The sequence below is a fragment of the Dromiciops gliroides genome, chromosome 3, assembly GCF_019393635.1.
Source record: "Dromiciops gliroides isolate mDroGli1 chromosome 3, mDroGli1.pri, whole genome shotgun sequence".
NCBI classification, from domain to species: domain Eukaryota; kingdom Metazoa; phylum Chordata; class Mammalia; order Microbiotheria; family Microbiotheriidae; genus Dromiciops; species Dromiciops gliroides.
Genome location: NC_057863.1, coordinates 388,014,686 through 388,042,231, shown reverse-complemented (window position 1 = coordinate 388,042,231; position 27,546 = coordinate 388,014,686). Strand labels below are relative to the sequence as shown.

The 27,546-nt window shown below is 41.3% G+C and overlaps 1 protein-coding gene across 1 annotated transcript in view; it reads left to right on the top strand.

The window, feature by feature from the left end:
• SCTR (secretin receptor) overlaps positions 1-27,546 on the top strand; it is a 92,775-nt gene that overhangs the window by 27,528 nt on the left and 37,701 nt on the right. The window contains exon 3 of the mRNA XM_043995166.1: positions 23,750-23,857. Coding sequence (XP_043851101.1) covers positions 23,750-23,857 — 108 coding nt within the window. The remainder of the gene's footprint in view (positions 1-23,749; positions 23,858-27,546) is intronic.

Genomic DNA, 27,546 nt, shown 5'->3' with positions numbered 1-27,546 from the left:
AACCCCAGCCTTTTTCCCTTATAAGTAAACTTTGTTAACATTTTAATGTGAACTTCTGGAAACAGTGCTCCTGCTTCTGTTGTTTTACCTCTATCTGATAGGGAGCTCTCTCTGCTGCAGTGATTATCTTTTCTCCATTAAACAAAGAACTCCATGAGGGTAAGAACTGTCTTTTCCAAACAGTTAAAGATACCCAGAGGTCTAGAAGGGCAGCTAGATGGCACAGTAGATAGAGTGCTGGTCCTGGAGTCAGGAAGACCTGAGTTCAAACTAAGCCACAGACATTTATCTGCTGTGTGACCTTGGGCAAGTCACTTAACCTTGTTTGCCTCAGTTTCCTCATCTGTAAAATGAGCTCAAGAAGGAAATGGCAAACTACTCCAGTATCTTTACCAAGAAAACCCCAAATGGGGTCATAAAGAGTCACACTTGACTCACTGAACAACAACAAAGGTCTAGAGCCCAGCTTCTTAAATTGTGGGTCACAACCCCATATGGGGTCATGTAACTGAATGTGGGGTTAGCAAAAAACTTGGCAACAGTAGAAGATTATGTATACCTATTTTATGTACCTATATACCCAGGGTCAAATAAAAATTTCTCTGGTGAAAAGGGGTCATAAGTGGAAAAATTTTAAGAAGCCCTGATCTAGAAGACAACTCCTTTCTGTCCTCAAACTCACCTGTCTCTGACAAAGTTCTGCCTACAGGGTATGCTGTTGCCTGCTTAACTAAATTCCTTTTCTTTTCTCCCACCTCCCTTCCACCTATCAGAGGCAGGTCACAATCTCGCTGTCACTATGGCAAGAATTTCTACCGGCTGTCTGTGAAGTTTAAAAAAATCATACATATACACATATGTACATATACATGTATGGATGTATAGACACATTTAAGTATATTATAATATTGTTAATATATTCTGATATATAAATATATATTTGCTACCTATTGTAGTTCAGTTTTTTCAGTGGTGTCCTACTCTTTGTGACCCCATTTGGGGTTTACTGGGCAAAGATAATGGAATAGTTTGCCATTGCCTTCTCCAACTCATTTTTCAGAGGAGGAAACTGAGACAAACAGGGTGAAGCGACTTGCCCAGGGTCACAAAGCTAGTAAGGGTCTGAGGCTGGATTTGAACTCAGGAAGATGTTTTCCAGAATCCAGGTCTGGTACTCTATCCACCACCACCTAGCTGCCAAATGAGGCTTTGCTACCTATATGTCAACATAATTGGTTTTCTTTGTTGTCCTATGTATTTTATTTTATGCACTTAAAAATATTATTCTGAGAGGGGATTTATTGCTTCACCAGACTAACAAAGGGTTTAAGAACTTTTGGTCTAAGAAGAGGAAGCAATTATAGGAAGGAAAGTGGCTGGAAATATCTTTAGGGCAGAGTCACAGATTCACCAGTGGGATGGGGGACAGGGTGAAGGGAAGAAGAATGTAAAATCTGATCTCACATTATAGCTTATGGCATATCTAATGCCAGCCTGAGAAGTATGGACACATTTTCTCAAACCAATCAGGTCATTGGGCTAACCTGAGGGTGAAGCTCTGCCAAGTGCCCAGTTTATGTGTCTTCTGAGGGCCATACCATAGGGCTATGATCCTTGGAAATGGGGCCATGGTCAGGTCTTTCCCAATTTTGAAAAAAGGTTGATAGTGAAACCTCCTCCTCTTTTCCAGCTCCCAAGCCGCATGCCAATCTCATCATCTGAATTAGGTGACCAGCTCTGTGATGTAGCTTAAGAAACACAGTGGAAAGGGGACAGGATTTATTCTGAGGTCCTAGGTTCAAATTCTGACTGTCATTTCTACTTGTGTGATCTTCAGTAATCATTTCACCTCTCTGTACTTCTGTTTCCTGACCCGTAAAAATGCAGAGGGGCTAGTGATAGTGATGACCACATCCCACCCTTAGAAAAGCAGAAAAGAGTATCATTTAAACACGCACAGAAGAGAATGAGTTTCAACTGAGACCAACAGAACAACTTTGAAAAGAACATATTGAATTTATTATGTACTTTAAAAAATGCATGCAATGGAAACATGCAGTTTTATATACAACATTTTTCTGTTCTATCCATAAGGAAATGCTCATGTTTGTCTAGGTCAAAATAACAAAAGAATGTATTTTTAAAACATGAAGGTGGTAGATTAGATTAGCAACTCAGTAACATGGAGAGAGGCTGCCACCTGCAGGTAGAATGAGGACCTACAGGGACTAGTAAAACCCACACAGAAGGATCCCATATAGAAATATTGGAGTAAATGGAGAAGAATGAGAAGTGGTATCTTCACTATGGGATTAGTTTAGCCACCTCAAAATCAGAGAGTAACAAAAGGATAGAGAAGGGTCTAATGGGGGGTGGGGTGGGAGGTAAGAGGGAATAAAAGATAACCTATTTGTTGTTCAGTTGACTCTTCATGACCCCATCTGGGATTTTCTTGGCAAAGATACTGGAGTGTTTTGCCATTTCCTTCTCCGGTTCACACAGATGAGGAAATCGAGGCAAACAGGGTTGAGTGACTTGCCCAGGGTCACACAGCTAGTAAGTGTCTGAGGCCAGATTTGAACTCAGAAAGATGAGTCTGCACCACCTAGCTGCCCTAGGAAACCTATTAGATTCAGGGAACATCAAAGCTGGAAGGAAGATGAACTCATAAATCCACTCCCCTCTTTTTCTTTTGGTACCAAATTGGTAATTATATGGAAACAGAGAACTCGTTAAACAACCAAGGTACAGGAACAACTCAACCAGAAATATGAATTTAAAATTCCACCTTATATAGAGTATAGGGGGCAGCTAGGTGCCACAGTGGATAAAGCACCAACCCTGGATTAAGGAGGACCTGAGTTAAAAATCTGACCTCAGACACTTGACACTTACTAGCTGTGTGACCCTGGGCAAGTCACTTAACCCTCATTGCCCTGCCAAAGAAAGAGAGAGAGAGAGAGAGAGGGAGAGAAAGGGGGGGGAGAGAGAGAGAGAGAGAGAGAGAGAGAGAGAGAGAGAGAGAGAGAGAGAGAGAGAGAGAGTAGTTCCCCAGTGTAGTGGTGTATTTTCTCTTTCTGGACATTCAGCTGAAGCATCCCTTTTCCTTTTACAGGGATTAGTGAGTAAGTGTCATAATCCCCAAATCAATAAAAGAAGCCATTGTGGAATTCAGAAACTTCCTCTAGGGAACAGAAGCACTCTCTCTGTCTCTAATCTCTTACCACTGTTTCTATTAAAAAACATAACAAAACAAAGCTAAGCAAAGCGCTATCACTGCTGTCATTTCATATCGTGAAACTGTTTATTTGTGGAGGGCGGGGAAATAAATGGGAAAAAAAAACCCAACACCAAAGAGAAATAATAGGCCTTGGCCCTAGCGTATAAATAAATCAACATTCCCCACCTAATTTCCACTATAAAATTCTGTTTAATAATGGAAATAAAGATGATTCAACATGAAAAAAAATTAAACAATCAAGGAAGGTGGGTATTTTCTGTGCAACTTATTCTTTTAGAGACTTACCTAGGGCACTAAGTTAGTAACTTGCTCAGAATCATAGAGGCAGAAGAAAGGGAAAAAAAAGGAAAGGAAGAAAGTTAAGGGGGAAAAAAGGAAAGAAAGGGAAAGAAGAGAAGCTTTTATTGAGCACTTATTATATGCCAATCACTGTGCTAAACTCTAATGATACAAATAAAAAAGCAAAAATAGTGCCTACCCTCAAGGAATTTACATTCTAATAGATGGAAACGACAGATATAGGGTGGAGTGACACACTTTGGTCTAGAATATAACAAAGACAGTATGTTTGGTTGTGGTTCCAGTTCTGGAACTGCAGAACTAGAGGGGAGGCACTGGTGGCAAGATGCTGGCAAGTAGAGGACCAAGGTCTGGGAATTGGGTCTACCGGAAAATAGTGGTCTAGGAGCGGCAATCACCAATCAAGACAACCTGGCCCCAGGGTACAAGTTCTGGAAAAGAAAGGGTGAAAACACCTAGGTTATGGTTTCTGGTCCTGGTGATAAGGCAACTGTCCATGGCTGTCAAGATGAAGAGCATGGAGAATATCAGAGGTCAGACTTCTCATTCTAAGGCCAGCTATCCATTCTGCCAGGATGCCAGGATGCCTCTTTGACTCTTTTTACAGATTAAAAAAAAATGAGCCTAGAAAAGTCAAAGAACTTGCTCAAATTTATAAGAGTGGAGACTCTCTTTGGTCCATTCACAACCAGAATGAAGATCATCCTAAGCAACCAAACTGTTGACGTTCCAGAAAATGTTGACATCTCTCTTAAGGGTCAGACAGTCATTGTGAAGGGCCCCAGAGGAATCCTCTGAGGGGATTTCAACTATATCAATGTTGAGCTTAGTTTCTTTGGAAAGGAGAAAATAATGGATTCAGGAGTACCCGAGTTCAAATCTGGCCCCAGACACTTGACACTTAACTAGCTGTGTGACCCTGGGCAAGTCACTTAACCCTCATTGCCCTGCAAAAATTTAAAAAAAAAAAAAGGAAAGGAGAAAAAAGGCTCTGGGTAGACAAGTGGTAGGGAAATTGAAAAGAACTTGAGACCATATGCATAATGTGTGGTCATGTATAAAACATGATCAAAGGTGTTATTCTGAGGGTTTTGTTACAAGACTAAGTCTGTGTATGCTCACTTCCCCATCAGTGTTGCTATTCAAGAGAAGGGCTCCCTTGTTGAAATCAGGAATTTCTTGGGGGGAAATAATTTCTAAAGAGTGCACATAAGAACAAGCATTGCTTGTGCTGTTTCTCAAGCCTCCCAAAATGAGTTAATTCTTTAAGGAAATGATATTGAATTTGTATCAAAGTCAGCTGTCCCAATCCAATGGGCTACCACAGTTAAAAAACAAAAACAACAACAATAAAAAACAAAAAACAAGGAAGATATCAGAAAAAAATTCTGGATAGCAGTGCAACAAGTGGATGAATAAGTTGGAAGAGATGCCAAAGGCAATGTCTCAAGGAGTCAACATTTATTCACATGTCAAAATAAAAATACTTTTTATTAAAAAAATAAATAAAATGAAAAAAATGTGTCCTTTTCAGACTGAAAATATCCATGGAACAGCTTTATTGATAATTCTGTTTCCACAAAACCTGTCAGTAGTTGGGAGAACCTGGTCTCCTAACTCCCCAGCTCAGGGTCCTTTCTACTACTACCCATTACTTCATATCATGAAAGTATGCAACATTGATTTTGTTGGTAGCATGTGACTTCATGCTTTCAAGTCTGGATGACTATGTGACTAATCGACAGAGCATATCCATAATTATTTGTCTACAAAGTGTCCTTCTCCTGCTTCTCACCCCACTGCTTCCAGAACAAACTAGGAGTATGTCACTAATCTTCCTTGGAGCTCGGCCCAATGGCAAAGCAGGTTGGAATTCTGCTTGGCTGCTGGAGGAAGTTGTCCCATAGTTGCATAGCCTCAGTCCTGAACTTTAGCACTGTAATAGTTCTATTCGGACTCTATATGAGTTACACAGGGTCTTCTCATTTTCTCATGGGCAGGGGTATTTGTTTCTTAGTTGTGTTTCAAGGCCCAGAAATGTCTGAGAAACCCAGCCCAAGATCTATTCTAGGCTGAAATGTAAGCTGCATTATAAATAAAGCTTCCTACTGACACGCAAAGCCCTATGTTTAGGGGAAGAGGAAATGGGGGCTGGTATTATGGTTCAGTGATCTCAGACATGGGAGCAATCCCATCCCTATACAAGTCTCTCTACAAATGGGGATATCTCAAGGCAAAGAACTACCATTGCAAGCAGTCTCTTGCATAGCTCCCTGAGCCAGCTGATGAAACTGGCTCACACCTTGGTCATTGCCAGGGAGAAAATAGTTTTAAGAGAGAATAGCTCAGACCCAACAAGGGAACTTTCATCCTCTCTCATCCTCTCTATGGGTATATATAAATAATGACCACAGTCACAAGTTGTGTGTGTGTGTGTGTGTGTATGTGTGTGTGAATTGGGGAGGTGGGAAAGCATGCAAAATAAATAGAGGATATTCTTTCTGCCCTTAAGGAATTCACAGAAAAGGAGCATCAATATAGTTTTTTTTTTTTAATGATAGGCTAGTAATGAAGAGACATTATTAGTTTTTGTGCTGGCTCTGCTTTTAACTTGCTGTGTCACCTTGGACAAGTCATAGAATCTTAAGACGTGGTCATCAATTCACTTTGATGGCCCACTGAATGGGACCAATGAGTAGGACTATTATTTCCTTGGCCTGGATATTCTACTTCTGTTACTGCAATCTATGGTCACATTTGCATTTTCTTTTTCTCTAAAAATCACATCACACTTCTATCTCCTACTCCCAAAGTTGTTTTCACGTGAAATGCCATCATGCTAAATTCTTCCCATTCCGTAGGTTAGCAAGTCATTCAACAGCCATTTATTAAATGTCTACTGTTTGCAAAGGAACCGCACCATGCAAGGTATTGTGGATATAAACAGAACAGTATGTGCTGTCAAGTTGCCATCAGCCTAGTTCATGCCCTCAACTCTCCCCTTGCCTATTACAAGAGCTACTGAATTTGTGTCCCTACTTCCATCCTCTTTCTTCTCCAATCTACCCTCCATATAACTTTGTCATTCAGTTGCTTTTCAGTTGTGTCTGACTCCCAGTGAGCCCATTTGGGGTTTTCTTGACAAAGATACTGTAGTGGTTTGCCATTTCCTTTTCCAGGTCATACAGATGAGGAAACTGAGGCAAAGAGGGTTGAGCAACTTCAATCTACCTTCCATATAACTGCCAGGTTGATATTCTATTTAAAGTGCAGATCTGACTGTCACCCCACTGCTCAGGAAGCTTCAGTAATTCCCTCTTATCTGTAGAATAAAAAACAGATTGCTTTGTTTGATATTTAGACCCCTTAGCAACCTGGAGCCAGCCAGTCTTTTCAGTCTTAATTCATATTAGGCTCCCTTCTCTCCCTGCCCCAGCCACACTTGACATTCCATTTAAACTACTAGTCATGAAATTCCATCTCCCTTTTACTCGCCTTTTTACGGCTATAATTTTCTTTTTAAAGTAATTTTTATTGATATCTCTTTGTCCTAATACTTTGCCCATCAATAAACTCCAGTATCTTCCTATCAACTTCAAGATAAAATAAGAGGGGCAGCTAGGTGGCACAGTGGAGCACCGGCCCTGGGGTCAGGAGGACCTGAGTTCAAATCCGTCCTCAGACACTTAACACTTACTAGCTGTGTGACCCTGGGCAAGTCACTTAACCCCAATTGCCTCACTAAAAAAAAAAAAAGATAAAATAAAAACCCCTCTGCTAGGCATTCATATTCTACTCCCTGCACCACCACCTCCTGGCCCTAGGTTTCCAGTCTTCTTATTCCTTACATCGCCTCACATACTCTTCCTTCCAGCAGACATTTCCCTCCTCATTGTTCCCTAAACAAGACACTCCATCCCTCAGCTCCAGGTATTATCACTGGCTATTTCTTCACTACCATCTCCTTCAAGTCCCAGTTAAAATCTTGCCTTCTACAGGAATCCTTTCCCTAATCCCTCTTAATTCTAGCGCCTTACCTCTATTAAGTATTTCTTATAGATCCTGTATATAGCTTTGTAGTGGGACCCCAAGAAATCCAAAAGATTCAAACCCTCTAGGCTAAGGGGAAAACAGCTCTCTCTCATCTCAGGAATGAAGTGTGATAGGGCATGGCCCCAGTATGCTCATGAACAATGCTAAGGTCTGCAAGACGATATGCTAGATCTGGATGGATGCTTCATACTCTACTGATACCCTGTTATCAAAAACCCCCTCTTAGTTATCTGGCGCCCGTTTATTTTGTGTTTCTTCTTGCTTTGTAATTCCCTCCTAGTTCTTTGTAATGCCCTTCCCTCCCTTTTGTCTTGTAAAGATACAAAAGACCAGTGGGACAGTCACCAAGATGATCTGTTCCCTGGCCATATATTCCTCTCCTAATAAATCTCTTTATTTTGCAAGATTCATGATGAACCTCCAATTCTTTGGATGAGCTAATCCCCGATCCAGGTCACAAGTCCCCCCAAACAGCCTGTTTTGATCGCATGTTGTCTCCTCCATTAGATTGTGAGCACCTTGTGAGAAGTGACTGTCTTATACTTTTCTTTGTATCCTCAGAGTTTGGCCCAGTGCCTGGCACATAGTAGGCACTTAATACTTAGTGACTCATTGGCTGAGCTATAATTCCCCTACCAGAAAGCAATCCCTTATAATAGAATTAAAGTTGCGGGTGGGGTGGGGGGGTGGGGGGGTGGAGAATCAGTTCAGCAAAACCAACAAGCATATGAAATAAAAAGACTGATATTATATGTAGTAGTCCATATCCATAGTCCTCACCTTTGCAAAGAAGAAGTGGGGAAGGCCTTCTTATGTCTCCTCTTTAGGATGAATGATCAGTTCATATCCATTGCCTTGTAGCTAGGTCTATCTAAGGCTACGAATGTTGGGTAGAAGAATCTTGTTTATTGTTTTTTTCTTTCTTTTTTTAAAGCTTGTACACTTATTTTTATTATATTTCTTTATTTTTGTGGAGAATAAGGGTTAAGTGACTTACCCAGGGTCACGCAGCTAGTAAGTGTCAAGTGTCTGAGGTAGGATTTGAACTCAGGTCCTCCTGAATCCAGGGCTTTATCCATTGCTCCACCTAGCTGCCCCATCTTTTTTTTTTTTTAAATAGGCTATTCCACATGCCTAGGATGCTCATCCTCCTCACATCTCCCTCTTAGAACCCCCAGCTCCCTTCAAGCCTCAGCTCACAGGCCATCTCCTTTCCCAGTTGGTCCTGTTGTTATTTCTCTTCTACCATGAAACTTTGTATATATTTATCTATGTGTCCCCTAGTAGAATGTAAAGGACTATGTCATTTTTGCATACCTAGTACTTATCACAATGGCTTCCACAGAGTAGGCCCCATATAAGTGCTTTTTAAATTGAATTACTCTAGAGTAAGGGAGATGAAATTTGTACACAAATAAGTATAGAGCAAATGATTAAATTCGTAGGAGAGGACAAGCACACTTAGTAGGCACATGGAGGTTTGGAAAAGTAAAGTTAAAGGGAAGAATCAGGGGAGATTTTGAGAAGCTACATCTTGAAGAAGGAGAAAAATGTCTAGGTAATAATTGTGATAATCCAGGTGAAAGACAGCAGACCAGACTAGGGGCAATACGAGTAGAAAAGAGGGGAGAGATGTTATAGAGGCATCAGTACTTGGCAGCTGATTGAATGCAGAAGGTTAGGGTGGGGGAAGAATCTAAAATTTCATCAGAGATTTTTTGTAGGGGGGGATGATTGTTCAGGTGTGTGTTGGACTACATAGCCTTTGAGGTTCCTTCCAGCTTTGTCATTCTGTAATCCCATGGTTTCGAAGCCTGGATGATTGACAAATGTCAGTGGAGGCAACAAAAATTGGGAAGTTGAGAAGAGAAGATGGATACAATTTTGGAAATGAAGAGATGGAAATGTCATTGAACTATCCAGATTGGAATGTTCAGCAGCTAGTTGGAGATAAAGGACTGGATCTCAATTTATTTTTTAAATCAAAATGCATCGCATTACACCACATTGTGTTACATTACATCCTCAATTTTGTAATTTCCCTTTGAATCTTGGCTCTGCCGCTTTCTTGCTGTACCTTGGGAAAGAAAGTCACTTTATTTCTCTGGTCCTGTAAAATAAAGCAGCTAGACTCGATTTCTCAAGATCCCCTCCTGCTCTGAATCACATTTGGTGATTTTGAATCAGGAATCCTACCCTGTATAACGGGGAATGACGCCACCTGCTGGAGACTTACTGTAGCAAAGCTCCGCCATGAGGAGAAGGCATCTGAGGGCAAGACATCTGGCTCTTTGGCATCAGGAAGTGATGTTTGCTTGTGGGAGGAAGAGGGGGCGAGGCTGGCACTCTCACTCTTTTTCATCAGGACTCTGTTGGAGAAGGGAGCTAGAAATGTGCTCTCCCTTTAATAGATAGATGAATCTAGGCCTTTCTCTTCACCAAATTCTTATTCTCCTTAATAAATGCTTAAAAGTCTAACTCTTGGGGCAGCTAGGTGGCGCAGTGGATAAGTACTGGCCCTGGAGTCAGGAGTACCTGAGTTCAAATCGGGCCTCAGACACTTAACACTTACTAGCTGTGTGACCCTGGGCAAGTCACTTAACCCCAATTGCCTCACTAAAAAAAAAAAAAAAGTCTAACTCTTGCTAAAGCTTATAATTTATTGGCGACCACTCATTAAATATTTTAGACAGACTAGCTAGAATTTTAACCTCTTACACCTGCCACAGGCTAACTTGATAATGTGTGACCATTAACTATTCACTTAACTACTCCGAGCCTCAATGACCTAGTGGGAAATAGGGATAACAGTAATTGTACTATGTATTTCAGTGGTTATAAGGAAAGTACTTCACCAATTTTAAGTGTTATAGAAATGGAAGCTTTTTATTCCCAAGGTGATGGAATGCATGTCAATCCGAAGGTGCCTAACAACAGGTTTTGTTATTTGTTTTTTTGTTTTTGTTTTTGTTAAAGGAAAACCACCAAAAAAGAGCAGATTAATGAAATGAACTGTCTGGTCCTTTTATGAAGCTAACATGGCTCTCCCTAGCCTATCCTACAACCACAGAATGAGAGCTTGGAGATTTCCCAGGATATTCACTCGGCCACCCACAATCTCTTGCTTGACCATGCCTGAGACAGATAATGCGTGTTTTCCAGATGACTAGTTGAGGTCTCAGGGGACAGTTTATGGCTGTACGTCAGAGTTTTTTCTGTGTGGTACTAACTGGCATGTACAAGAATAGAAACCATCTCCTTGGCCTTCCTGCCACCATGCTCTGTTCAAAGAGCAAACTGGCACAGAAACAAATGAACAGGACAAACAGAGTTATCGGTTCTGAAAGGAGATAGACTAGAGGAGTAAATAGACTTGGGTGGGAGTCATGAAGCAGCTCCACCCTGAAGAGTAACCCCCAACTCCTTTGCCTTTCTCACTCACACTAAACCTATTCTTTGCCCTTATCAAAAGGCGGCCTTTTAGGACTTTGCTCCTACGCTCACCCCTTTTTCTTTTTTTTTTTCTTTTCTTTTCTTTTTTTTTTTTTAGTGAGGCAATTGGGGTTAAGTGACTTGCCCAGGGTCACACAGCTAGTAAGTGTTAAGTGTCTGAGGTCGGATTTGAACTCAGTTACTCCTGACTCCAGAGCCGGTGCTCTATCCACTGCACCACCTAGCTGCCCTACCCCCTTTTTCTTTTTTAAAGTAAATTTGTATTCATTTCACCTCCATTTTCCAATATGGACCTCCGTACCCCTTCTCAGAATGACTGTCCCAACTATTGACCTCCCTGGCTTCCTTTAAGGCTTGTGAGAATATTATTATTACCAGAAGCCCCCTGCTGTGAGATCATGGGTTGAGAAGTTTCCTCACATCAACATGAGACCATTCTCAACCAACCAGCTTGAAGCAGTGTGAGAGGCAATTGGTTTTGTCAGCTGGTGGTTGGAACCTTGTGGTGTTGGCAACTGAACTAGGAGTGGTTGAGGTAGTTAGGGTTTTCCTATTCTTTCAGAGACACCTGTTCTCTTTTTGTTAACCTCTAATATATTTTAATAAATGTTTAATAGCTAAACTGTTAAACTGTTATCCTAGTTAGCTTTCCCCACAAGGGGATAGATACTTTTAGTTTTACCCATCACAGGCTCAACTAAAATCCTACCTTTTTTTTTTTTTTTTAGTGGGGCAATGAGGGTTAAGTGACTTGCCCAGGGTCACACAGCTAGTAAGTGTCAAGTGGCTGAGTTTGGAGTTGAACTCAGGTCTTCCTGAATCCAGGGCTGGTGCTTTATCCACTTTGCCACCTAACTGCCCCCTAAAAATCCTACCTCTTATAGGAAGCCTTCCCTCAAACCCTTTTAATTCTAGCACCTTACCTCTGTTAATTATTCCCTATTTATACTGTATATAGCTTGCTTTGCATATATTTGTTTGAATGTGATTTCTCCCATTAGATTGTAAGTTCCTTGAGGGTAGAGACTGTCTTTTGCCTCTTTTTGAATCCCCAGTTCCTGGCATATAGTAGGCACTTAAGAAATGTTTATGGAATTGGATCAAATGATACCCCTAAGAATGAAGAATAAAAGGGGGGAAGTTCAGTTAACCTAACCAATACATCAAAATCATTTAATATTATATGCAGTGTTTGATACTCATAGTCACTCACCTTGACAAAGAAGGAAGGAAGGAGTCTTCTCTTATCTCTTTTCTGAGGTCAAGCTTGGGTATGTAGTTTTGTTGTTCTTTCCATTTAAATTGTTAGTCATAGGGGCAGCTAGGTGGCGCAGTGGATAAAGCACCGGTCCTGGATTCAGGAGGACCTGAGTTCAAATGCGGCCTCAGACACTTGACACTTACTAGCTGTGTGACCCTGGGCAAGTCACTTAACCCCCATTGCCTGCAAAAAATAAATAAATAAATAAATAAAATTAAAAAAAAAATAAATAAATTGTTAGTCATTGGGGGTGGCTAGGTGACGCAGTAGATAAAGCACCAGCCCTGGATTCAGGAGTACCTGAGTTCAAATCCGACCTCAGACACTTGACACTTACTAGCTGTGTGACCTTGGGCAAGTCACTTAACCCCCATTGCCCCACCAAAAAAAAAATTTTAAAAAATAAATTGTTAGTCATTGTGCATATAATTTTCAAGAGTCTACTTACTTTACTTTGCATTACTTCATATGCCTTCCCATTCTTTTCTTTGTTCATCATATTCATAATTTCTTATAGCATAGTAATATTCTATTATATTACTATAACACATTTTTTTTCATTCCCCAGATGATGGACATCTAATTTATTTCCAGTTCTTTGCTATTAAAAAAAAGTGCTGCTATAAGTAGCAAATAACAACAGCTAACATTTTCATAGTGTTTTTGTTTTTGTTTTGCAGGGCAATGAGGGTTAAATGACTTGCCCAGGGTCACAGAGCTAGTAAGTGTCAAGTGTCTGAGGCTGTATTTGAACTCAGGTCCTCCTGAATTCAGGGTTGGTGCTTTATCCACTGCGCCACCTAGCTGTCCCTCATGCATTCTTTAAATATTTTATTTGTATTTTTATTTCTTTATTTTCTGAATATATCCTTCTCATTTCCCCTACCTATTGAGCCATTACTTGTAAGAACAAAAAAAAAAAGGGAGAGAGAAAAACATTTCATCATGCAATATTCTACAACCATTGTTTCCCATGTCTGCAAAGAAGGGAGGCAGGTTCGTTTTCTTAACTTTTCTCCAGGCTGACTCTTAGTAATTATAATTTAACATAGTTGTAATAATTTTATAAATTACTTTCCAGGTTTTGCTTAATTAATTCTGCATCAATTCATGCTTCGTCTTCCCATCTTTTTAAACATCTTTGTCTACAAACATATTTTGTTGTTCAGTTATTTTCAGTCATGTCCAACTCTTCATGAGCCCATTTGGGGTTTTCTTAGCAAAAATCCTGGAATAGTTTGCCATTTCCTTCTCCAGCTCATTTTGGAGATGAAAAAACTGAGGCCCACTTGACACTTACCAGCTGTGTGACCCTGGGCAAGTCACTTAACCCCAATTGCCTTACCGGAAAAAAAAAAAACAAAACACCTGAGGCCAATGAGATTAAATGATTTGCCCAGGTCACACAGCTAGTAAATATCTGAGACCAGATTTGAAGTCAGGAAGATGAGCCTTTTTTACTATAGCCCCGGAGCTCTACTGACAGCCCTACAAACATGCTTAGGTCTCCACAATTCTACAAAAGACTTGTTTATCCTTTCATCCTGTCCAGCATCCGTTCTACCCCCCTCCTCCTATTCACTACTAAGCTTCTTGAAAAAGGTGTCTACATCCAGTTCCTTTATTTCCTTCACTTTCCCCTCAACTAATGGTAATAAGGCACTTCAGTAATCTACCTAATTATGCTAAGGTGAGCAGCGGTCTCCTAATTGCTCAATCCAATGACATTTTCTATTCTTTAACCTCCTCAGCCTCTCAGCAGATTTCGACATTTAACTATGCCTAGTGAATATTCTCTCCTTCCTTGGCTTCAGAGACATATCTAGTTCCTCTCCTACTTCTAAGTCTGTTTTTGGCTTCTTTGTGCTCTTCCTGACCTTGACTTTTTTTGTTGTCGTTTTGACTATATATAATCTATTCTTTGACATTCTCATTCACTCCAACCACTTTAAATTACATATATATATATATATATATATATATATATATATATATATATATATATTTGGGGGGGGCAGGGCAATGAGGGTTAAGTGACTTGCCCAGGGTCACACACAGCTAGTTAAGTGTCAAGTGTCTGAGGCTGGATTTGAACTCAGGTCCTCCTGAATCCAAGGCCGGTGCTTTATCCACTGCGTCATCTAGCTGCCCTTTTAACTGATATTTTGATGCAGATGACTCCCAAATTTCTATCTCAAGTTTTGACCTCTCTTCTGAGCTCCTAACCTATGTCTTCAAATGACTACAAGACATCCCCAGGTGGATATCCCACTGTCATTTGAAACTCAACATGTCTAAAATCCAGCTGGTTGTCTTTCTTCCTCAACCCATTCTTGCTTCTGACTTTACTATTTCTCTCTGTGGTCCTGTTAGTTCCCTGGACTCTCAAACTTATATTCTTCAGATTTCAAAAAATTCTTTTTTCTTCCTCCCCTTGTATATGCAGTCAGTTACCAGAGGATTATAGGATGAATGGACAGGGGACCTCAGAAGCAATCTAGTCCAATCCCTTAATTTTACAGATGAGGAGAGTGAGACCCAGTGAGGTTAAGTGAATTGTCCAATGTAACATAACTAGTGTCAGAGGTGGCATTTGAACCCAGGTCTTTAGACTCCAGAGCTAAGGCTTTTTCCACTGTACCAAGCTAGGTCCTATTCATTTCTCTTCTGTACACCCCTTGCCTATATCTCCTTCTCTATATTTCTGTTGCCATCATTCCAGTAGAAGCCTTTGTTAGCACTGAGAAGAATTAGAGCAACACCTTCTTCTGCTCCCTTCTTTTCCTATTCTGCTCTTCCTTCAGTCCTCTCTCATGTGTAGAATTGGTTATATTGCTCTTCAACTCAAAAAATTTAATGGGTTGTTATTTCCCAAGTAAAGTTCTTCTTCTTTTTTTTTTGGGTGGGTCAATAAGGGTTAAGTGACTTGCCCAGGGTCACACAGCTAGTAAATGTCAAGTGTCTGAGCTCAGATTTGAACTGAGGTCCTCCTGAATCCAGTGCCGGTGCTTTATCCACTGCGCCACCTAGCTGCACCCCCCCCCTCCAGTAAAGTTCTTTTATAAAACTAAAAGCTATCAAAAAAAGTTTATTTTAAAATATTCTTCAATTCATGCTTATTACTAGTTCAGACTGGCTATGATGGAAGGAGGGAAGGAGGGAAGGAAGGAAGGAAGGAAGGAAGGAAGGAAGGAAGGAAGGAAGGAAGGAAGGAAGGAAGGAAGGAAGGAAGGAAGGAAGGAAGGAAGGAAGGAAGGAAGGAAGGAAGGAAGGAAGGAAGGAAGGAAGGAAGCATTTGGGAAGTGCTTACTATGAGCAAAGCTCTGTGCTAACCACTGGAGATACAAACACAAAAATAAGCTCTCGAAGCACTCACATTCTGATGGGGGAGACAACACATAGAGAAGGCTTCCCCTGCAAGTCGGATGGAGTGGTCTCCTAGATGTCGGGTTGTGTGTAGTAGGCAATCATCATTTTAAATGTCATTTTAACTAATAAAATCACATCAGTTTCTGATGTCCAACCTTCTCACAGTGCCGAGGACTTTGGTAGTAGAGCGTTTTTTGTTTTGTTAGTAGGTGTAGGAAAAGTCAGATTGCATCTTCATAGAAGTCGCTTCTGAGGATGATGACTGAGGTGAGGGAAGGGGTCGGGCTGGTAGTAGGACCAGTGATATGGGTTCAAGATGGGGAGTGGGGAGTGATGCTGCCACTTCTAGGACTCTTGTCCTCATTTGCCAGTTGGTAGTATTGGTGGGGATGTAGGTAGGGGACTTATGTATAGTGGTTGTTCCCTTCAGTGATATGCTAATGGTGCTGGGCTGGAAGCAAAGTCAGAGGCTTGTTGGGTGCAGTTATTCCCAAGGTTCTTGGATTCAGGGTCCAGGGTTGGCATCTGAGGGGAGGTAGTATTAGCAGTTTGACTTGCCTTGGTACTTCCTGTCTCTCCCTTGGTGCTCCTTACTGTTTCAGGTAGGTCGATTTGTCTGCCCTATAGGTAGCACTTGGTCAGTAGTTGGTGGAGATGAATGGCCCTTTTTCTGTAGGAATTACTTCCCAGGATACTGGCTTCAGGGGCAACATCAGCTTTTTCAGTTTCCTTCTCATCTCAAGGATGCAGTTTTTATTTTGTTTTCCTCTGTGGGATTAAGAATAGCCAAAACCGATCCCCCTGGGTCCAGGGGTGATGTTTTGTCCACTGTGTCACCTAGTTAGGTGATGACATCTTTAGGGTTAAATTGAGGAGTGAAGGGAATGCACTGGGGGAGGGGGAAAGGCAGAGGTGAAATCCTACATGAAAGAAACAGGAAAAGGCTTATGGAGTAGGGAAAGAGATGGGAGAGGAGCAGGGCAGTAAATGAATTTTACACTCATCAGAAAAGGCTCAAAGACCTTAAACTCATCAGAGCTGCCTCAAGGAGGGACTAACACACACACACACACACACACACACACACACACACACACACACAACTAGGTGGAGTAATCTATTTAATCTGGGCTGTAAATGAGCCTAACACTCATCAGAATTGGCTCAAAAACCTCAAACTCATTAGAATTGGCTCAAGGAGGGAATAATGTATACACTCAATTGGGTGGAGTAATCTCTCTAGCACTGCAGGAAAATAGGAGCTGAAAGGGATAAAGAGAGAGGGGCAAAAGAAGGAAGGGCAGAGTGGGGGAGGGGACAGACAGAAGCAAATCCCTTTTGAAGAGTGATAGGATGAAAGAAGATGGATAATAGAATAAATATCATGGGGAAGGGAATAGGATGGAAGGGAAACAGTTAACAATAGTAATCATGAAAAAGAGAAAAGGGGGAAAATTGTACAAAAAATATTTATAGCAACTCTTGGTGGAGGCTAAGAATTGAGAATCAAGGGAATGTCCATCAATTGAGGAATGATGGAAAAAACTGTGCTATATGATTGTAGTGGAATGGTTTTGTGCTACAGGAAATGACAAACAGGATGATCCCCCCAAAACCTGGAAAGACTAATGAACATTGATGTATAGTGAAGTGAGCAGAGCTGGGAGGACATTGTGCATAGTGACAGCAGTATCGTTCAATGAGCAATTGTGAATGACAACTACTCTCAGCAATGCAATGATCCAAGACAATCCCAAGGGACTAATGAGGAAGCTTACTATGCACCCCCATAGAAAGAACTGATAAAAAGAACGCTTGTGGATTGTACATATATAACCTGCTTGCCATCTTGTGGAGGGGGGAGGAAAGGGAGGGAGGGAGGGAGAAAAATTTGGAACTCTAAATCTTAGGAAAATGAATGTTGAAAACTACCCTTACATGTAACTGGAAAAAATAAAATAAATGTTTGTTGCTAAAAAAGAATAGCCCAAACCACAATGTGCACAGACTGTTATTTATTCAATATGTATTTTTTTGAGCACCCACAATGTAATCAATGCTCTGTACTTGTGGGGATTACAAGTAAATGAGAATAGGAATTGTACTCATTGCCTGGTCAGTTGTTATCCTTCATCCTCAAAGAGGACCAAAATGACATCACTATGTTGGAGTCAAGTTACGGTATGTCTCACTATGGCTGATCAGACCAATACAAGTTTGGAATGCTCTACCACAGGTTGGGCACAAATTGTCCATGTGAACATTGGGTTGCCTAGTACAGTGCCTCAGACTAACTCCCAGATCCTAGTTTAGCCAGAGTAGTCTGGGGCCAGTTCTTCTCATCACCTGCCACCCTCATCAAGTTGACCAGCTCAGACCAGTCCCCTGACTCCTTCCTGTCAACAGTAGCCAGATCCCCAGAAAGCCCCCACAGGAGTGAAGTAGCCATCCTCCCTAGGCCACTGTTCCAAAGAACACTGACTCTGGGGCAGCTAGGTGGAGCAGTCGATAGAGCACCGGCCCTGGAGTCAGGAGGACCTGAGTTCAAATCCGGCCTCAGACACTTAACACTTACTAGCTGTGTGACCCTGGGCAAGTCACTTAACCCCAATTGCCTCACTAAAAACAAAAACAAAAACAAAAACAAAAACAAAGAACACTGACTCAGAGGACTCACAGGCTCATAGATTTAGCTAGAAGGGACCTCAGAAGTCATGTAGGCAAGCCTCTCCTTTGGCAGAGGAAGGTACATACTCAAGCACAAGGGTAGGGTGGGAATGACTAGATACTTCAGAGATGGAGTACCTGGTCTGACCCAAGCTCTCTGGGACTCTGTACATGCACAGAATTCTTATGACATTCCAGGAACTCCACAGCAAGGCTGGAACAGGCTCATTGGCAATCATTCACATCAGAAGGTCACTGGTGCTGGTTTACATAACATCAACCTTACTGAATCTGGGCAAGTTCAGTGACTGATCTGTAGGAATTACTCCAGTTGTGCCAAAAAGGAGGTTGTTTACAAACTTGCCAGGCCCTCAGGTGGCCATCAGCTATTCAGACTCCAAACTAAGAAGACATTTTGAAGGGAGAGTGGAAGAGGTTTGCTGAGAGATTGGATGGAGGGAAGGAAGGAAAGAGAAGAGGCAAAGATGACTTATGCCTGGCTAACTAGGAAAATGGCAGTGTCATGGATGGGAAATAAAAAAGATGCAAATGAACCCTACAGCTAAAAACAGCTCTGGCACTTCCTGAGACCCAGCCTGGCCCACCATCAAGAACTCAGAGGACTGAAAATAGAAGCTGAATTTAGAATTAGTGAACAAGTCTTTTGGTAGAATGAGTGCTGGACATGTTATGTTAAGAGGACCTGGATTCAAATCCTTCTGTGCTACTCACTACCTGTGTGGTTTTAGGCCAGTCATTTATACTCCCTATGCCTCAGTTTCTTCAAATACACACCAAAGGGCTGGAACTAGATAACCTCTAAGGTTCCTTCCATTACTAAATCCACAGCCCTATAATCCTTAATGATTATGGATTCTGGAATAGAATGGTAAGCTTTAAAGCCCAAAGGAATAGTATCATAAATCTATGTTGGCCAAGTCTCCTCCAAGCCCAGGACTCCACTGGGCCTAGCGGTAGACAATATAGTAGGGGAGTATTAAAAATAACATTTTTTATTTAAAAAACGGACATATGTGGTCAAATGCAAGAATTATATTGTGGTAAATGAAGTTGCGTGTGTTCCGGTGAAGACTCAAAACCTCAAGGGAATAGGGACACATAGGAAGGAAAATTTTTGACGTTGATATGGGGCCCAGATGCCACATCTTGGCTTGACTTCTAGATGACAACAGTTGTGTGCCTGGAGACTCATGGGACAACCGAAATATATTCTTCCCCCTCCCCCTGATTCTCCATAATGGTAAACAACAATGACGTAAACCTTTAGATGCTGGTCCCGATTTGTGGTCAGAAGAGCAGGGTTCCACTCCCAACTTTAACATTTATAAACTGTGTAACCATGGCTGTTGTTCAGTCTTGTTTGACTCTTTGTGACCCCTTTTGGAATTTTCTTGGCAAAGATACTGCAGTGGTTTACCATTTCCTTCTCCAGCTCATTTTACAGATGAGGAAACTGAGGCAAATAGGGTTAAATGACTTGCCCAGGGTTACACAGTAAGTAAGTGTCTGAGGCCAAATTCAAACTCAGGAAGATGAGCTTTCCTGATTCCAGGCCCAGTACTCTATCCGCTGTACTACCTAGAGTAACCATGGAGAAATTACTAAAATTCTCATGCTACCTACATCATAGAATTGATGGAAGGAAAGTGATTTGTAGCAACAAACATTTATTTTATTTTCCATTTACATGTAAGGGTAGTTTTCAACATTCATAAGATTTAGAGTTCCAAATTTTTCTCTGTCCCTCCTTCCCTTTCTTCCCCCCTCCACAAGATTGCAATCACAAGTGTTCTTTTTATCAGTTCTTTCTATAGGGGTACATAGTAAGTTTTCTCATCAGTTCCTTGGGATTGTCTTGGATCATTGCACTGCTGAGAGTAGTTAAGTCATTCACAATTGCTCATTGAACAATACTGCTGTCACTATGCACAATGTCCTCTCAGCTCTGCTCATTTCACCATACATCGATGTTCATTAGTCTTTCAAGGTTAGGAAAGTGATTTGTAAGCCTCAATGTACTATATAAAGATGAGGGATCTGGCATTGTTGGTAGCTCATTCCCAGTTGCTTTATGGAGTAGTGGATAGAATGCGGGGCCTAGACTCAGAAAAATCTGAGTTCAAAACCAGCCTTTGACACTGACTAGCTGTGTGACCCTGGACAAGTCACTTTTTTTTGGGGTGAGGCAATTAGGGTTAAGTGACTTGCCCAGGGTCACACAGCTAGTAAGTGTTAAGTGTCTGAGGCCGGATTTGAACTCAGGTCCTCCTGACTCCAGGGCCGGTGCTCTATCCACTGTGCCACCTAGCTGTCCCCCTGGACAAGTCAGTTAACCTCTGTCTGCCTCAGTTTACCTACTGTGAAATGAGGATAATAATAGCACTAATCTTGTTGTAAGGATTAAATGAGATAATATTTGTAAAGCACTTAGCACAGTGCCTGGCACAAAGCTGGCACTTAGGACAGAAGGGAAGTCACTGTGGCTGGAGGTACATATCAGTAGCCCTCGTCTCAGCTGCCACTGTCATCTCTCTTGTCTCTGCTGCCTGAGCTCCTGCCACCCCCACACCATGTCTGGCCCATCAGATCCTCCAAAGGCCACTCCCCCTCCCATGATGCCTTTGGAGAAGACTTTGAAGCAGCCCCCACTTTCAAAGAGTTGAAGATGTGACATACTACCAAGATAACTGTGACAATAGAAATTTACAAGGAAGGGAAACAACTTCCTGTACCACATCATGTCAACATGAGTGCTAATCAACATAATTAGAAGTTTCTTACAGCTGAATGCTAATCAAGCTTTCTTCCTATTGGTGAATGGACACAACATGGTGAGTGTTTCAATACCTGTTTCTGAAGTGTGTGAAAATGAGAAAGATGAAGATGGATTTTTGCATATGGTATACGCCTCTCAAGAGACATTTGGAAAGAAATCTTCATTGAAAGACCTAGTACAAAGCTTCTATACTAGAATTTTCTAAACTCTCATCCAAGAAAAAAGGAATGTTATCAACTGAGATTGATGAGTTCATCTAATCACAATTCAACAAAATAGTAGGTAGTAATACAGAGAGACGGCATGGATTTTATAGGCAAATTGAATGAATTCTTTTAAATGCTTGGTTTCCAAAAAGTTCCTGAGCACAGAGAGATGGCACTTCTTATATTGTAGATTTGCTCTAATTTAGAGACTTTTAAACCAGTGACTATTTCATTAAACAATTGCACCAGAATAAGTTCTTCTCATGAAATGTTAGAAACATCATCCCAGAAACTAGGAATATTAAATTCCATTTTGCTCTCCTTTGTACTTTTTTGGTTAAGTTTGTAGTCTGAGTTGTTATGTTTCAAGTGTAAAAATAACTTCTTCACTAAAATACTTTATTAAAAATTTGACTGTAAACATACTTCAGCTATCACTGTTAATCATAAAAATACCTCCAAATAGTTTACATGTATGTCATTTTGTAAAGAAGAATGTAGCAAAGGGGTAAAGCTGTTTTCGACAACGTTTGTGCACTTTATTTAATATCTTGAGCGAAGGACTTTAAATTCTGCTACTTGCATGGGGCTGACAACTTATTTCCATGTAGTTTCACAGAAAGCTCATTGTCATACCACTTGGACTGAAGTATGGATGTAGCAGATCCCCTAAAATTACCTTTGTATGTTTTGAAGTGTGTGAAATAAATACAACTGTTAGTGGAAGTTATTTACTAAAATGGAAAAAAGCTATGTTATTGCATCTTGGCACTACAGTTAATAAATATTACAACTTGTTTCCCTATGTTCATCTTTCGCATGCATCTGTCCATAAAGCTAAATTTTCATGAGTGTATTTTTACTGTGTTGTAAATTCTAAATCAACCTATCTTGTTGGATTGTATAAGATTTTCATCTTTAACTCAACACCTGCCATTAATCAGTTAATTGTTATGTGATCAGGAAGGTATATGTAAGACATGTTGCTTTTAAAATTTAATAAAGTGTGCATAGGGATGAAACATATTCCAAGTTTAAAACAACTAAGTAGGCACTTGGGCAGCTAGGGAATACCATAGTGCACAGAGTGCAGGGCCAGGAGTCAGGTAGGAAGACCTGAGTTCAAATCTGGCTTCAGACACTTCCTAGCTGCGTGACCCTAGGTGAATCACTTAACTCTGTTTGCCTCAGTTTCCTCATCTGTAAAATGAGCTGGAGAAGGAAATGGCAAACCACTCCAGCATCTTTGCCAAGAAAACCCCAAATGGGGTCACAAAGAGTCAGACATTACTGAAATGATTCAAAACAGGTGCTTACTAAATGTTTGTTTCTTTCCTTCCTTCAGCACCATCCCAGGCCACCCCTCTAATGCCTACTTAGGAGATGCAGCCATCCTGGAAGCCCTGACTCTAGAAATTCTACCTAATCATCTGACATCTCAAGAATTCACTGAAATGGTTTAGACTTGAGATACTCTAATTATCTCCCTTCATTCAAGTGTGGGTGGACAAAAAAAAAATATTCACCCTCCCCTTTTGTCCAGTCATTCTCTCATCTCTTAAATCCCTTCCCCAAATCTAGGGAGTGGGTATCTTCCCTTCTATAGAATCATCTGTGGCTATGACTGAAGAAGTGACTAGAGCAAGAGATCTTTGCTGGGAAGGGAAGAAGAGAAAAATTCTTGTTTCATCCTGTTTATTTTACTTATGCCCTTTGATAGAAAGAAAGACCTTTGGTCTGTGAATCAGGAGATTTAGGTTCTGGGGCCAGCTCTGTTGTTAACATACCATATGACCTTGAGTAAGTCACTTATTTTTTATCTTCAGTTTCCTTATATGGAAAATACAAATCAATTGGACTAACCAGGGGCTGGCAACCCCCCCTCCCAAATGGCCCACCGACCAAATCTACCACCACTACTTTTTGTACTGCCTCTGAGATAAAATGTTTTTTACATTTTAAAATGAAATTTTATTGTTATTTAAAATGCAAAAAAACCCCCCAAAAACCTATTCTTAGCTTACAAGCTAGTTTGCTAACCCCTGGAATAGCTTTTTTCTAAAACCCCTTTGTTGTTGTTTAGTCTTTCAGTTGTGTCTGACTTTTAGTGACCCCTTTTGGGCTTTTCTTGGCAAAGATACTGGAGTGGTTTACCATTTCCTTCTCCAGCTCTTTTGCAGATGAGAAAATTGAGGCAAACAGGATTAAGTGATTTTTTTCCAGGGTCACACAGCTAGGAAGTATCTGAGGTTAGTTTTGAACTCAGGTCCTGTTGACTGCAAACCAGGATAATCTATCCATTGCACCACCTAGCTACCCCTCTAAAGCCCTTTCTGGCTCCTGTATGAATGATCCTAAGCTCTTAGCTGATATTTTCTCTTCTCCTTACTGCTCTCTTCCAGGTTGCCCCAGGCTATGGGACAACACAATCTGTTGGCCCTTCTCTTCAGTTGGACAGACAGTGAAGGTTGAATGCCCGAAATTCTTCCAAATGCTCACTGGCAAAAATGGTAACTACCAAACTCATTCCTAACCAGGTGACTTTTCTGGGAGATTAAGTGTCAGGGATGTTAGGGAGGGAGCACAGACTTTTACCAAACCTATCCTACCCTGCAGATAAACTTCCCCAACTGGGATCCCAGGTCCTCACTTGGTATACTTGATATTCTAGCTAAGGTTCTAAAGGCTTATTTTCTATCTTTTCTTCCTCCCCTCCCCCATCCTCCTTCCCCATTCCCATATTTGCATTCGACCTGGCACCTTCTCAGTTGGGGGGGGAGAGAATGAAGAAAGGTGAAGAAGATCTCTGTAGGCAGAAGGATACAACTTAAACTCTGTATTAAAAGCCTAGACTGAGGTATAAAGAGAATTGTTTACTTTTGATCCCCATGCAAACTCTCTTCTCTACCCAAGGTCACCCCTTTTTCTAATGTTCCCTCCCCTCTCTTCCTCCTCCCATATACTTGACAGGTATGGAGTATGAAATGCTAATAATATAATTTAACAGCCTGATGCTTAAAGTCACTTTGTTGTTCAGTTGTCTTCAGGACTCCGTGGACCTCTGTCCATAAGGTTTTCTTAGCAAAAATACTGGAATGGTTTTCCATTTCCTTCTCCAGTGGCAAACAGAGGTTAAGTGACTTGCCCAAGGTCACACAGCTAGGATGTTTCTGAGACTGGATTTGAACTTAGGTCTTTATGACTTCAAGCCTAAGGTCATTTCTATGTATAATATTTTATGGTTCAATTGGAGTAGGAAGTGTTTTATGAGGAGTACTGAATTTGGAGTCAGGACCTGGCTTCAAATCCCAGTTCTTCTGCTTGATTCCTACGTTGCCTTGCATGTCACTTCATCACTCTGGGTCTTAGTACTTCATTTTTTTTTTTAATCTATAAAATAGGGGGAAGGAAAAATTGACTAGATCAAAATCCTTTCCAGATCAAAATTCTGATTCTCAAAATATAGGTAAGGAAAATCTCAACAGGAATTTTGTTTTCTAAGAATTCTTAGGCAGGTAGCTAGTGCAGTGAATAGAACCCTGGGCTTAGAGTCAGGAAGCTGTGAGTTCAAATCTGTCCTCAGAAACTGTATGATCTATTCTTGCCTATTCTTCTTGTTTTTTTTTCTTTCTTTTTTTTTTTGGTTGTTTGTTTTGTGGGGCAATGAGGGTTAAGTGACTTGCCCAGGGTCACACAGCTAGTAAGTGTAAGTGTCTGAGGCTGGATTTGAACTCAGGTCTTCCTGAATCCAGGGCTGTTGCTTTATCCACTGCGCCACCTAGCTGCCCCCCTTGCCTATTCTTTATTGGTCTCTTTGTTATCATTTCTATTGTCTCTAGGCTGTTGAGGTAGGAGGAAAGAAAGAAGGAGAGTAAAGGTACAGTGGCCCAGTGGAAAGGTGGACAGGTTGCAAGCTGTTGCCTTTTCCATGAACTCTAGCTGTGTGACCAGAGGAAGCATGACTTCCAGTTCAATATCTAGTATTTCTTACTGTGAGGGTCAAAGGATTTAATCAATATGAAAATTCTGTGCAGAGTAAAGTTCTCTACACACATCAAGCATTATAAAGATAACGGGAGGAGTACCTTGTTCTACACATCTGGAATCATTGATCCTGAAGGGACATTAGAGAGAGCAATCACTAAGCATGATAAAGTCCTGGCAAACTGACGACCTTATGGGCAAAGATAATATTTTCATCACTGATGAAGGTAAAGGTTTCCTCAGTAAAGTCACTGAAAGTAAGGGTTTCATCAGCAAAAGATAAATTTGTAAAGCAAACCACAAGTTAAGAAGCTGCTGTTTGACATTTTGATTGAGATTTTTAGACTGGCTTGTGTGGAAATTTATTTTGATTTGGGGACCCTGCCTTTGGGCTGAAATTAAAAAGCCTTAGGCTCTCAGGGGTTTTTTCTGTGTGAGGGGCTGGTGCTCCTCCCCCTCCACTTCCGCTGAGCCAAAAAAGCCCGGTGGGCTTTTCAGGGCCAGGTCAGAGGGCTGGAGGAAAAAAAAAAGCTCCACCTCCCTATGCCCTGAGGGGAGCTGCCTCAGAGATCCCAGGCTTGTCCTGCCAGGCCCTAGCATAGCCTGTGCAGAGGTCCCAGGCGTGTGGTAGTGGGCACGGGCCCCTCGAGTCCCGCTGGGCACAGCCCTAGTGCGGCCAGCGGATTAGCTTGGCGTATGCGGGGGCACAGAGAGCCTGAGGTTTGAGGGGAGAGAAGGAACATATATACAGGGGAGCAAGACAGTGAAGGGGGAATGCTGGAGGACTAAGAGGGACTAGGAGGACGCATAGAGGCCTGAAGATTAAGAGAACAGGAGACAGTAAGGTGGTTGGAGAAAGCGCTAAGATGCAGAGATGCTAGAGACGCCAGGGGGTTGGCAACAGAGGTGAGGACACTAAGGGGCTTTTCAGGGGGGTGGACAAAGTGAAAGGGGCTTGGAGTTAGAAGTGAAAGTGAAGCAGGGAAGCTGGAGTGAAGGAGAAAAAGAGTGAAAGTTAGAGAAAGCTGGAGCATACCCTAAGGCAAGAAGAGGCAGACAGCACTTATTATATTAAAAGCAGATAGGTTGTACAATTTGCATTTCTTAACCCTTATTGTTTATATTGATTTTTATAAATAAATTCTGCTTTGATTATTTAATTAAGAGGTTTCTTAATCTTTTGCTTATCAATTAGGGAGCAGAGCAGTGAGGGAAATTTTATAAATGGCCCATATTAAGTTAACAGCAGTCAGCTAGCCAGCCAGTCAAAAATCCCCAGATTAGTCCATCTTCAGATTAGACCCCCCAGTGAGATTAGGCCTAGCCAGTTAAAATATTTCCACACTTGATATATAGGAAAGAAGGGTTCTTGGTCAAGGATAGAATTTGTCTTATAAGAACAAAATCTTGGGGCAGGTAGGTGGTACAGTGGATAGAACACTAGCCCTGGATTCAGGAGGACCTGAGTTCAAATCTGACCTCAGACACTTGCCACTTACTAGCTGTGTGACCCTGGGCAAGTCACTTAACCCCAATTGCCTCACCAAAAAAAAAAAAAAAAGAATAGTCTTACCACATCAAACAAGTGCAACAAATGGGCATTTTACCAAAGAGGTTAGCCTCAAGAATTAAGTTAAGAAGAGATGGTATTGGGGCAGCTAGATGGCGCAGTGGTTAAAGCACAGGCCCTGGATTCAGGAGTACCTGAGTTCAAGTCTGGCCTCAGACACTTGACACTTACTAGCTGTGTGACCCTGGGCAAGTCACTTAACCCCCATTGCCTGCAAAAAACAAACAAAAAACCCCCACAAAACAAAAAAGAAGAGATGGTATTTATTTATGAACCATGGCTTTTAAGCTATAGGAATGATAACTCAATCAACATTGAAGTATATGTAATTATGACTGGTAAAAAAAAATATATTAGCCCAGGGAGCAGCTAGGTGGTACTGTGGATAAAGCACTGGCCCTGGATTCAGGAGGACCTGAGTTCAAATCTGGCCTCAGACACTTGACACTTACTAGCTGTGTGACCCTGGGCAAGTCACTTAACCTTCATTGCCCTGCAAAAACAAAACCAAAAATATATTAGCCCACAAAGTTGTAAATCTGATCAATAATTGAATATAGAAGAGGGGAAAGAATAATCTCAACATCCATCCACCAAACCAGATACCACAGAGAGTAACAATTATGTCATAAGAAGTGGAGAGGT